Source organism: Pteropus vampyrus, unplaced genomic scaffold, assembly GCF_000151845.1.
Source record: "Pteropus vampyrus isolate Shadow unplaced genomic scaffold, Pvam_2.0 Scaffold11, whole genome shotgun sequence".
NCBI lineage: Eukaryota > Metazoa > Chordata > Mammalia > Chiroptera > Pteropodidae > Pteropus > Pteropus vampyrus.
The window spans coordinates 9,427,668-9,440,696 of NW_011888792.1; the positions used below are offsets into that span (position 1 = coordinate 9,427,668).

At 36.4% G+C, this 13,029-nt stretch overlaps 1 protein-coding gene and 1 pseudogene across 1 annotated transcript in view; both read left to right on the forward strand.

The window, feature by feature from the left end:
- Nucleotides 1-13,029, forward strand: part of ADGRV1 (adhesion G protein-coupled receptor V1) — a 494,515-nt gene that overhangs the window by 430,665 nt on the left and 50,821 nt on the right. The window contains exon 90 of the mRNA XM_023522723.1: nucleotides 563-684. Within this exon, the coding sequence (XP_023378491.1) occupies nucleotides 563-684 (122 nt within the window). The remainder of the gene's footprint in view (nucleotides 1-562; nucleotides 685-13,029) is intronic.
- Nucleotides 5,716-5,834, forward strand: LOC111732133 (annotated as a pseudogene).

Genomic DNA, 13,029 nt, shown 5'->3' on the forward strand with positions numbered 1-13,029 from the left:
TAAACTTAGTGTTGACAGTAGTGAATCTATCACTTCATCTCTGCTCTTAACCCTAGCTATAAAGTTTGGAGTCTTCTCAGTCAGAAAAAGAGAGATGAATGCACACTTTTACATCACATACAAACAAGTTTTTATATCACTTTCACATTAAAATGTCAAGTTGGGCTACACTAATTTCGGAAGCACACTCATGCCTGCCTGGAATTTTCTAGTGGAGCAGTCTTTTAAGATTTACCTGGCCTTCAAAAGTGATTGCATCTCCGTGGTTGTTCGTGGCACTTCCAGAATAGTCCAGCAGGTGGTAGTGTAGGAGAGGAACAGTTCTCATTCTTCCCTATCCCCCTGCCTACCAGCAAAAACAGAATGTGGACTCAGCAATGTGCCTGTTCTTCTCTGGCCTAAGAATGGGATTTCCAAGGTTATTCTTTCAAAATAGGTACTTAAGCATAGAGAATATCATAAGATAGGAGCCAAAAGTAATTTTTGTGTGTATATTTTATATTTGTGACTATGCAGTATTCTGAAGCTCAATTTTTCTTTTTTTTTCTTTTATGATTTCTAGAAATTCCATTGGTTTTATATCTCTTTGCCCTGATTTCTGCGACATGGCTTTGGGGAGGCCTACACATGGCTTACAGACACTTCTGGATGTTGGTCCTCTTTGTCATTTTTAACAGTCTGCAGGTAAGCCTTACTGTTTGGTTACTGACAGTACACATGTACGCTCATGAATAAACACATGGCATGGAATTTCAGTGTAAAGGAATCAAGTGTCCACGCATAGCTGAATTTGTATGCATAATAACATCACGCAGAGTTGTAAAATAAAATGACAGGGATTAAATCTTTAACACCTGAAATATGGCTGGGCTTCTAATTTGCTGATTATACAGATGGAGAAGACATAAAATATTTACCCTCCTTTATTTTGAGAACTTCTAAGTAATTGCCAAAATGATTTTTGTTAAGCAGGATTGATGTTTATAAACTTTGCAGGTGGCAGCCATGGAGGACCTGTGCTCATATTTGCATTATGGCTGTGTCTAGAAATTAGCTCAGTTGAGGAGTGAAATAGATAGCAATGTTCAGGCAGTCCCCTCTTAAATCTAGTGCTTGGTGAAATGAGTGTTTTGGTTCACTAAAAAATGATTGACATCCTCTAAGTCTGGCAGTGCCTAGCTTAAATTAGTTTTCTGAGCATGCTTCATAGCATGACTAGAAATTAAATAACTATAGCAAAAATTAAAGCTGACTTTTTTAGTGCTTTTGTTAAATGGAAAAAAAGTTGCATTCTGAAATTAACAAATGGAACAAATGAATTCATTTTCCTTATTTTCCAGAGTAAAAAGTTCTGTTCTAGACTAAAATAATTTTTTAAATTTATCAAAGATATTTTTCAACAGTTTTTATTTTGTTCACCAACTTGCAAGGAACATGCATAGAAAACATACTAGGATTATATCATACAAGTAAAATATGACTCAAAGCATATTTAGGTTTGTGTTTTAGGAGACAAATTTTTTAGTGAGAGCATATTTTACAGCAGGATGCCTAATCAAAGCACTATATCAATTTAGGAAGGGAAAAATACAAAGTAATTTTAAAGTTTGGAATCAAATCGCTACAAGTTGATATGTAGATATCTCTCTGTAGATATAGTTGAAATTAAGCATCTACTACTAGCACAGTGTGCTAATGCTGCCAGTATCAAGATGAACATAACAGCCCCGCTCCTCTAGGATCTGGTGATTCAAGGGAATAAACAATTAGCTATAAGCATAAGCTATGGCACCATGTAAACAAGGTGTTATGAGACTGAGCAAACAGCTTGTTTACTCCTGCATGTTCTAGCATTTGAGCTGATCCCCAAAGGTAAGCCACTCAAATCAGAAGCCCTGTCCAACTCACCTTTGAAGCCCTAGGGCCTAGTTCAGCTAACACCAAGGTCCACACTGACAGCCTACAGATGTATTTTATTTGGTAGAAACACAATGATACACAGACCAGTTTTAGATTTTTTAATATTTGCTGTAAACTTTTAATGTTGAGAAACACTGAATGTCTAGCTTTTCTTTAAGAGCAGTGCTAGCTTGGCAGCAGTTTTCAAGTCCTGAGTAGACATGGTCCCCTTTAGATGGGATGTGTGACCTCATTATACCCGGTAGACTTAATTCGTTCATTTTTGCCTGCCCATGAGTTTGTGACATCTCTAAAGTTTATTAAATAAAGTGATGAGTACATGGTTAGAGGTGGGTATTCCAGGCAGGGAAAACAGTGTTAGCCAGGCTACAAAAAGGACAAGTGATGAATCTTGCCTAGATTAAACAAAGGGGTGAAGGAGAGCAAGAACGGTTTTGCAGTAAAAGGTAGTGGTAGGAGAGGAGACAGAGGGTGGTGGGTTGACTTTGGTGCCGTGTTACCACGTCGCAATGGGATGATAAACTTTAGCTGCTAAGCAATGGGAAGCCATTGAAGTTGAGAGTTTTGTTTGTTCTTGTTCTGATTTGTTTTATAATTTTTTTACTTTTTACATTTTTTAAATTTTGAATGAGAATGACATGTTTGTACTCACTTTTTAGAAGGATAACTGGAAACGTTTAGGAGGGTGTTAAAAAGAGGAACAGGTCCAGGCAGGTGAGCTATTGTCATAGTCCAGTCTGTAATATTCTGGCAGTGCACCTGGGAATAGAGAGTAGCTGACATGTTTGAGAGAAATATTAATGAAATTTGGTTATCTAATTAACTGTAGGCATGTAAATTGCGAGAGAGCAACATCACTTAAAAATGCCTGCCTCGTGTGAATGGCTGGGCACGCACTGACATCTTTAGTCAACATGGAGATCATATCAAGAGCAGGGTCCTAGGGAATATGCAGTGAGATTGGAGAGTTGGTGAGATTTAGGAGACAAAGCTACCAATGTTTTAGTAACAAGACATAGGAGGGAGAAGACCAGTAAAGACTATTAATGAAAGAGAACCAGGGTAAGGCAGTTTGGAGTTGCTGGTAGAAGAAAAAAAAAAAAACAGTACCTAATTCTATCAAGCAAAGTAGAGAAGATAAATAAGCTGAGAACTGAGAAGCAGTGTGGTCTAGTACATTGGTTCCCCAACTGTAGTGTGCATCGGAATCACGTGAAGGGCTTGTTGAAACAGTGTTAGGCCCTACACCCAGTTTCTGATACAGTAAATCTGGGTGGGATCTGAAAATCTGCATATCTAACAAGTTCCTAGATGATGCTGACGCAACTGGTCTAGGGACCACAGTTTGAGACCCACTGGTGTAGTAGAGCGTGATCCTAACTCCACCAGCCTAATATCTGGTTGACTTCAGCTGAGTCATGGATACTTACTCAATTTTACTTTCTTTGTCTGTGAAATGGGAATAAAATACTATTTAGGATTATAGTGTTGTTTAATTAAATGGTATAATGCATGTAAAGCAATTATACAGTACCTCATACATAAAGAATAGTTATTTTTATTATTCAAGAAGTTTAATGGAGAATGCAAAGAGAGAGAAAATAATAGCTTAGGAAGGAAGATTGGTTGACTGGTTGGTTGGTTGGTTGGTTGAAAGGAGATTTTTTTGTTTGTTTGTTTGTTTTGTTTTGTTTTTTTGCTTGTTGTGAAAAGAACCAACAAAGAAGGAGAAACTGATGACTGGAGGAAAGATTCATTGCCATGACAAGATCATGGATAGGGCAGGAAGAACAGAAGTTATAGAGAACTTACTTGAGGGAAGAGCGGAGATGTTTCTTTCTCTAGGGTTAGGGAAAAAAGGAACCATGAGTGAACATGAAACAACTATTCTGGAGCTGAAAGTATGGAAAGTTAGAATTTATATCTAATGCCCTCTTTTCTCTGAAAGTCAGCAAGCAAGCACTCTGTTGAGATGAATGAGTTGAAAGCTTGAGATAAAAATAGTAAAAAGTATGGAATAATTTCTAAGCAGAAAGTGAATGTAAGTGATGGAAGATCGTTAAGAAGTGGACTGCTTAGAGAGATATTGGTGGGATTCGGTGGAGGTTGGAAACCTGAAATCTGTAACAGAACCAGTCAGCAGTAATTAAATAAATTTAAACCTTAAAATTAAAATGTAACCTATCAAGCCACATACACAGGAAAAAGTCTATTGAGATCTTATGGAAGTTAATAAAGGAGGACTGTTGAGCATTAAATATATTTTGTTGGGAGATATAAAAGAAATTGTATGGTTTCTTTAAGGAACTTAATACAAGCTAAGTATAAGTAAAAACTAAAAGTATTTCAAACTTTTGTTTAATAAGCTAAATTCCATCTTGGTAGCCCTTTTCAAGCAATGACTATTTGTATCTTTCTTGCCTGGGATCTGGCACACTGGCACATTTTTGGTACCAGTGCTCAGTGAATCAGTCCTTAAAAGAACGCCTATTTAGAAACACTTGGAAAATATGATTCCTCTAGGGTTTATTGGGTTCATTTAAGACAAGACTGCGTCATATCTTCAACTGGGGCTTTTCCATGGAATATAGTAGTAAGTTCTTCAAAGGATGTACCATGAACACTTAACAGTTTTCTTGTTTGTTTGTTTTACTGGCCTTTGTATTTTTTTTTACTGGCTTTCATCAACACCTCCGACCACAAAATATATTATGTATCTTAGGCTTGGCTACAACATTTTGCTCAGAGGAGATTACTACCTTATCTTTTATCTGGAGTATTATTGTCACAGGTGCTCTATGGCTGATGGAGGAAAGGTCTATTTCTATAATAGTCTGAATTTTTACATTTATTATTTGATACAGTTTTTAAAAGGGAATCTTGATCACTTGAAATACTATCAGGAAGTTCTTGATCACTTTTTGAAGACTCAGTTGAGCTACCAAACTTCTAATACATTTGAGCACTTAAGAAAAAGTACATTAAGTACTTTATGAAGCAGGATGGACACAAATGCAAAAGTGAGGTAAACAAATCATAATTTTAAATATGTCTGCTATTAATATTATTACTTAATAATTTTCTTGAACATTGCAGCCACCACCAGTGCAAGCCTCACCTCCTACCAACTTTCCTGCCCCAGCAGAGAGAGAGCTTATTCCCAAACAGGAAAACTCTATGAAGAACTTAAATTATTCCTACCCTAGATCACAGCCTATCCAGAAAGCAATCATGGTGACAGGTATTCTGGCCAGGCCTGGGTCATGAGCAGGCTCCATTGATGGAAGGAGATGATTTGTCTCACAAAACCCACATGGAATGGAATTCCCACCAGAGGAAAGAATTCTTTAACCAATAAAAGGGATCAACAGTGCTAGGCAGTCCAGAATAACAGATGTCTACTATATATACTTTTTCAATTTTCTTGTTCATTGATACAAGTTTGGACAAGGTCAAGATCAGCTATTGTCAGATCACTTGGAAATTTCTTCAGTGTAACATCAGTTTATTATGAATGTCCTTGGGATCCATTGTACAATTAAATGTCTCTACATGGCCCACAAAAAAAATTGATGAGGGACTACATTTAATATTTTTCTTAATTCCCTGAACTAATAATCCATAACCTCTACTTTTTAAAAAATGAGTTGTTTGTCATTTCCAGGTAGATTTATGCTAATGCTTATAAATCACAACTTTCTTAAACTGTTTAGTCCACGATATCTCCAAATTTGTGTAACAGTTAATGGGAGTTATCCCCAGGCCTGATACTCAGCCAGTAAAACCCCATCAATTGTCTACGGCCATGCCACCCTGAACTTGCCCTATCTCATCTGATCTAGGAAGCTAAGCAGGGTCAGGTCTGGTTAGTACTTGAATGGGAGACCACCTAGGAAGACTAGATGCTGTAGGCATTAAAAAACAAAAAACAAACAGAAAACAACCTATCAGTTGTTAAAATATTGAAATAACTGCTGTTTAAACCCTGCATGTGTCCCAGCCTTTTGGCCATATAATCTAGAAGCATCCTCAGACTTCCAGGAGCTAAAAGGCTAATGCTTGGCCAGACAGGGAACCTCCAGACCCCCATTCCAGTGCTAGTCATTCTGATTGGTCAGTGCCTAAAACCCACTCAGTGAACATTTTGCATATCACTCCTAGCTTCATTATGTTATAAAGTATTTTTCCATTTTAAACCCAAACCAGTCAGAGTCAGACTTATATACAACATTTATTTCAGGTTGGGTTTTCTTCTAGGGCTTTCTTACATTTACTATGTCAAAATTTTACTGACTAACAATCTTCTTACATGTAAAGAAAGAATCTCATATAAGATACAAGGGTAACCAGCAGCATCAGGTATGAGCTTCTTGGAGATATTGAAAAATAAATTTTTGGAGAAAGATTCACATACATAAAAGAACCTTTCCAAAAGCTGATATATATATTCTTCTTGGAATGCAAAAGCTGGAAAGAGCAGAACTTTACGTAGTATTGGGATGTGGCACTTCTCAGTATGTGACTTATAAGATCACATTCTTGAGTCTTGCTTGACTGTCTCTCTATAACTGACTTAAATGTGTTCCTTTGTACAAGCATCTGGTCTCGAGATGTGCCCTGGTGGTTTCTGAATCATTTGCTATCCCAGAGAAGGGAGTTATAACATGGAATCTGTAGCTAAAAATATATAGCCTATATTAAAATTTAATATCAATCAGTTGAAATCATTTTCATTCCTAACCCCATGTCTTAGATGGCTAAAGGCCTTGGAAATACGTGATTTGAAGTTGAGAACAGTTTCCTTTACTTTTTAGTTGTTCTTTGGTGGCCACTAGAGTGCCTTGAACACATAAAACATTTTTCTTAAACAGAAAAAATAGTATTTCTTGATTATTCTACCTCTTTCTTCTCTCTCTCTCTCTCTCTCTCTCTCTCTCTCTCTCTCTCTCTCTTTCTCTTTCTTCTCCTCTTTTTCCTCCTCCTTTTCTTCCCTCCCTCCCCGCCTCTCTCCCTCCCTCTTCCTTCCTTCCTTTCTTTCTCACTCTTCTTCTTTTTCCCCTCTCTTCAGTCTTTGCTTTCCATGTATCTTTGTTGTTATATGTAGAATTTCAGCTTTAAAGCTAAAGCAATCTTTTATGCAGAGGTTTTCCCAAATGAAAATAGTCCTTGAGGTGTCATAAGAAATGAACCATGTTTCCGTGCTCACAAAAATATACAGATTTCATTGCAAATGGAATAGAGAAGAAAATTTACAACCCTTTTTTAATTATCTTCTGTGAGAATTTCCAGTTAGCATCCATAGATATTCAGTGCAGGTGTCAGTGTAGATACAGTACATATTTAGTCTTAGCTACCTCCTTTTGAGGATAAATAGCTCTTAGGAAATGCATATTGTTAAATAATCAGTTACAGAGGACTAATTGTTTCATAGCATTCCCTTGGCAATTGCTTGCCAACAGCCAACAGTAATAAGAAGTGTCATTTTGTTTCTGTTGAAGACTAGCACATGAACTCTTCATGAAGAGTGGAAAAGCAATCTTCTAGAAAACCCTGTAATAAACATGTAGAGCCAGGGAAAATTGGGACTCTATCATTGATTTGTCCTAAAGCCATGTCAAATTTAGTGGAAAAAAAATCACTACACTTGTTTTGTAGAGTGAGATTCAGAGACTAATGAATATCTCGTGTGCTCCTCAAAACATCCCAGATCATTTCCATAACTTTACAATAAATATACAGAAGCTAAGGCAAAGGAAGTGTATTTAAATTGTCTTGATTAGGTCATGCCACTCTGTCTAATGTTCAGTAGCATCTGGGCTGGTGAAATATATTTGTGTTTTCATGAAATAAACTTCTTAACTCCATTTAACAATGAATGACAACATCTGACATTGACTTCTCATCGGCCTGTTGATTGGCCAGGCAAGGCACTTCAGACAAACCTCAGGATTTTTACTTTTGTTTGCGCCAGGTTCTCTAAATAATAAAATGTCAAGGTCTGATCTGCCAGTGACTATCTTCCACAAATATAGTTTTAGTAGTGAAGAGATTATATAGACTACCTTTTGACATCTGGCTTCATCCTTGCAAAACAGGTGCCTCCATGTCTTGTGCCCTACTCTTGTTTCAGTGTTTTAACCCCATGGTCTTTTCCACTTCAGAGGTTTTTTTCTGTGCCTTCTGTGACCATATTTTTTGCATTTTAATCATGCAATATGCCTTCCTGGACTCTGTTGGCCTTTACCTGTGAAAAGATGTAGCACACTCTGATTCTTGAAAGAGCCTGCGAGGATTAGGGTAAGCAAGAGGCATACTTCCTCTTGTTAAAACAGTTTTGGGAGAACAAAGGAAACAACATTTGGGGCCAGTTTTCACCTGGACAGTCAGATTCTTTGCCTTAGTGTTGTTTTATAATTTTTTCCAGGGTCTAAAATCTTATTCTTATCTCTTGCATTACTCCATTATTGGGGTGGAGAAATACTTTTTGTGAATACTTTTACATGCATATTTTATGGTAGCATTCTTTAATGTTGAGCTGTCAGAAACAGTAAATGAGCATGCAATTAAGTGTCGTGCAACCTCTAGTCAACCAAGTGACTTGACATCTCTGAGCTTTAGTTATCTACTTTCCTAACAGAGGTCCGATTCTTGCCCTAAGCTTTGTCTGAAAGATCATGTAAAAAAATATATGTATAAAAATATAATTTGCAAGCTATGTAATGTTTTACAAATACAAAATACTGTAAATGAATAAATGGACAAAAAGAAACATTTATCTCAGGAGCTCTATAAAGACAAATGTAGAAGCCAAAGAGATTTGCAAGCTTAGTCTTTTAACCCCCCTAAGCCACTGGTCCTCCCCACAGATGTTCTCATCCACTCATAGGCATTTCCATCATGCAGATGCTATAGCTCCCTTATGCCTACCATCAGAGAGCTTAGTTTACAACATAGATCCATGGTGGTCACTCATCTACTTTTAAATGTGTAGCAAATGCATTTAGGTTTAAGCAAGTAATTTATGTGGGTGAAAAAAAGCTTCTCGTGAGACTAAGGGATTGGTGGGAACTATAGAACTGGAGAGTACGGACTCCTCCTAGAAGCATGCAAATGCAAAAAAAAAAAAAAAAGCAACTGTGTGCGTGCCTAACGAAAGCTTTTGCAGGGTAAATTCCTATAGCTGGCAGTCAGTATACAACCCTTAGGTAAAAATAAATTTAAATTTCTCCTTTTAGGGATTTAATTTTCTTTTGGAAAGTAAATAGGATATGGGCTGATCACCTTGATTCAGTAGAAACTGGGTTTGGGACTTTGCAATGGTTAATCTATTTACGGTTTGCCTCCTCCCTTTGGGTAAACTAAGAATTTGTTCAGGTGACTCCATTGAAAGCCTATCGTGTTATCTGGACTTCTCATCCTTGGGAATCTCTGGACTCCAATTTTTCATTCCCCAGCACTATGAGACTACTGAATCCTTTGCTTAGCTTTTTGGACCTTGAGCAGCTACTTTCTGCTTAGTTTCTTAGCTTTTCATTCCTTGGGTATGCAGCTTCAAAAGTGGCAAATGCTTGTACAGTTCCCTTTTTCTTTGGAATCTTGATCTCAAGTCCTGGTTGCCTTAGGGGATTAGAACCTGTAAACTCCTAGAAGAAAGATTCACTTGGTATGAACTTTAAGAAGGAAATTATCTGCAAAGATGTACTCCCGATGGTCAACCGAGGGCCAAAATTTTATAAATAATAAGAATCTAGCGGCTACTGCAGACATAGGGGCTCCCCACACACTCTCTATATTGGGCAGAACCTCAGATTGAATTTTTCGCGCACTATTCCCCACTTATTCACACCTTCTGAGTCGACCACTGCAGAGAAATCCTGGTTTCACCTTTCTACCAACAGTCTGAGACCTACCCCATCCAGTCAGAACTACAAATTGTAGCCTCGTTTGCATCTGTCTGTACTGACCAATCAGAATGGCATGATTTGGACTATATAATTTGGAAACCTCATTTACATAAAATTGGAAATTTGAGTGGGAAATCTTTCTATAATAAATGGCCTCCCCTTTGTCTCCGTGGAGCACAGTTTAGGTTGCCCCTGAAATCTGTGTCTCCTGAGCTGCAGCTCTTTCTGCTCAAATAAATACTTTTTATTCTTTCTTCCAGTCTAAAATTAATTTTGGTTTACAAACTCTATTTTTTTTTTTTTTGTCTCCCCAACCTTGTCAGATTGCTGCAAGTCCCAGGTTGCAACTTTTTGTTCAGCCTCTAGCCATCTCATTGTGAATTGGAAAATTACCTAAAGAAAAAAAAGAAGTACATATAGGGCTCCTGGCTCAATGAGTTTTGTTTCTTTACAGGATCTTGGCCCCACAAGTACTGTTTTAATGCCTTTCATCTGCTATTTTGTTACTGTTTTTTATGTTGTTTTGTTTCTGCTATTTTGTTATTATTTTTGTTATTGTTTTGTTACTGTGTATGTGTGCCTGAAAGTGTTTTCTCCAGCTTGTAGAATTGTACAAGTGAAGGTTAATCTGGTATGGACTTCATCAAAGCCAGGAGTAAAAGTCTCGATAAATTATTTCAACAAACATTTAATAAATTTTTAATATAAGCTGCATACGTGTTAATGAAGATATTTAGAACCGCTGTAATTCATCAAATATATAGTGGATACCATGTATGACATATTCACTGTGCTGGTGCTTCTGGGAGCGCTGATGACAAAGCCTATGCATGCAACTTCTTAAGGTTAACTGATGAGGTGCACTTTATGTCTTATATATCACCAAAGAGAGAGAGTGAGAGAAAGAGGGAAAGAGAGAGAGAAATATCTTATAATCTATAACCTCATCAATTAAAGATTGAGATTCGGAAATGATACTGTGACTATAGAATAACCTTATACCTATTTCACAAAACCAAAATAAACCAATAGGAAAAACAGACAGAACAAAAGAATAACTAAAGATGCATGTTCCAAAAGCTTGCTGCTCTAAGAAACAGATCTGCCTTCTCAGAACATAGATAAAACATATCAACTAAATCCTACTGAAAAAAAAATTTTTAATGGCATGAAATCAAATATAAGCTGAACTTTAAAAAAAGAAAAACTTCTTAGATAGATGGATCCAGAAAGTTGTGTTTGTTCTTCAAAATAAATCAAGTCCATATCATTGTTTTCTTCTGCAAATGTTTAAAATAATATTCTCTCTCGCTTGAGAAATAGTGTGAAATAGCAAGTTAAAAATATTTGGGAATACAGATACTGTCCTGCTAATTTTTAGCTTTGTGATCTTAGGCAAGTTGTTTAATTTCTCTGAAACAGAGATACTGTGTACTTTTTAAGGCATCTGTGGAAATCAATCAAAAAATATTTTTAAATGTCTAGCACACAATAGGTGTATAGTAACATTAACTACCTTTCTCTTGTCTCTAATATGACACTATAATTGCGTATACATTCAATTTAAGATTATTTTCACACACTCTTGAGTTTCAGATCTTCACAGCACATTACTAAAATCAGTTAGTGGTGTTTCTCTACTTGCTGATTATTCAGTCTATTCCAAACCCCAATGATGTCACAGGCCACATTCACCCAGCTACCATATCAATGATCCAATTTGGCTACAAGATTTCAGTGGATAGATACTATATAAGTGTTTAGTAGACATAAAATCTATTAGTTGTATTTTGTTCTTGGTCCCATAACTAACATTTTGGAACATTTGGGGCAACACTTCAGATTCTTTGTTAATCTTGGAAACTCTAATTATAAAGTGGCGATATGCTTTTATATGCTTTTTACCTCATTGTTTGAATCAGTAGCCTAACACTGGAAATCTTATATTCATTCATTCAAGAACATTAATCTGCCTAGTATGTTTTCATGTATGTATATGTTAGATCACACATCCCATGCCTCCTGCTCAATATATATTATAATAAAAATTACAATAATAGTTAATATTTATTAAATGCTTATTATGTGGAATTGTAGCAATTTCATTTCAACCTCACACAACCATGCAAGATAGGAACTATTAGTCTTGCCATTTTACACCTGGAGAAGTTAAGTAACTTTGGCAAAGTCACACACCCAGTAACTTGTGAACTGGGATTAATAAACTAATGTCAATTCCCCTGCTAAGCTATGCAATGCTGGAAGATCAGAGAACCTGTTTTTACTTATTCTACAGTACCTTAGCAGAAAGCTGTGCTTTTAGTAGCTATTCGACAAATGCTTCATTGAATTAAAATTTTTACTAAATTAAAATGCATAAAACAAAATGAATTAACATTAATAAATAAATATAATTAGCATAGGACTTATCATTTGGTGTGTTTTGCTTATCAAAAATAATGCATTTCAACAAATGTTCATCTATTTTGACATTGATGTCCATTGCAAAGTTGCATTCCCCCAAAGAATAGCCTTTTTTTGGCTTAGTTGAAGATCTTTATTGAGGGAGCTGGTGGGTAGCCATATCATACAGCAGACTTCAGATTAGACAGAGGAGTCCACCATAAACATGCTCCCCACAAGTTATCTTCCGTCCTTTATTTCCCTAGTTCTGTAATTTAACCAGTCTTAATACAAGTGATATTGAGCATCAGGTCAAGTTAGCAAGTCAAATTCCTGTTGTTTGTGTAGGACATTTGCAAGCACTGAGAAAGCTGAAATAGAAATTGAAAAATGTGACTCCTGCCCCCAAAGTTGGTGGCATGTCTCTGGCTGTGTTACATGCCTCTCTCTGCCCATCTCTCCCTCCACTCACTAAAGCCCATGCTCTTAACTCTGCTGCTGCAACTGAACTGCCACCCTTGAATGCTTTTCACCTTAAAAGTCTGGCAAAATAACAGTTTATAGAGTAACCACAGCTATTACAAAAGTTGGAGGTGTATACTCTTAAAAAGTGAATTTTATAACAGCTGTAAATGTTATTGAATGACTGATGATATGCTTTTATCTACTTTTCATGAAGAATCACTATAAAAATAAGGGAGGTTTTACAGGAATGTCTACCTTTTCACTGCTCATCCCAAATATGAAAATTTAGTCAAGTGTTTCTGAGTCTGAGGAATCTGCTTTGTTATTTTATTATAAT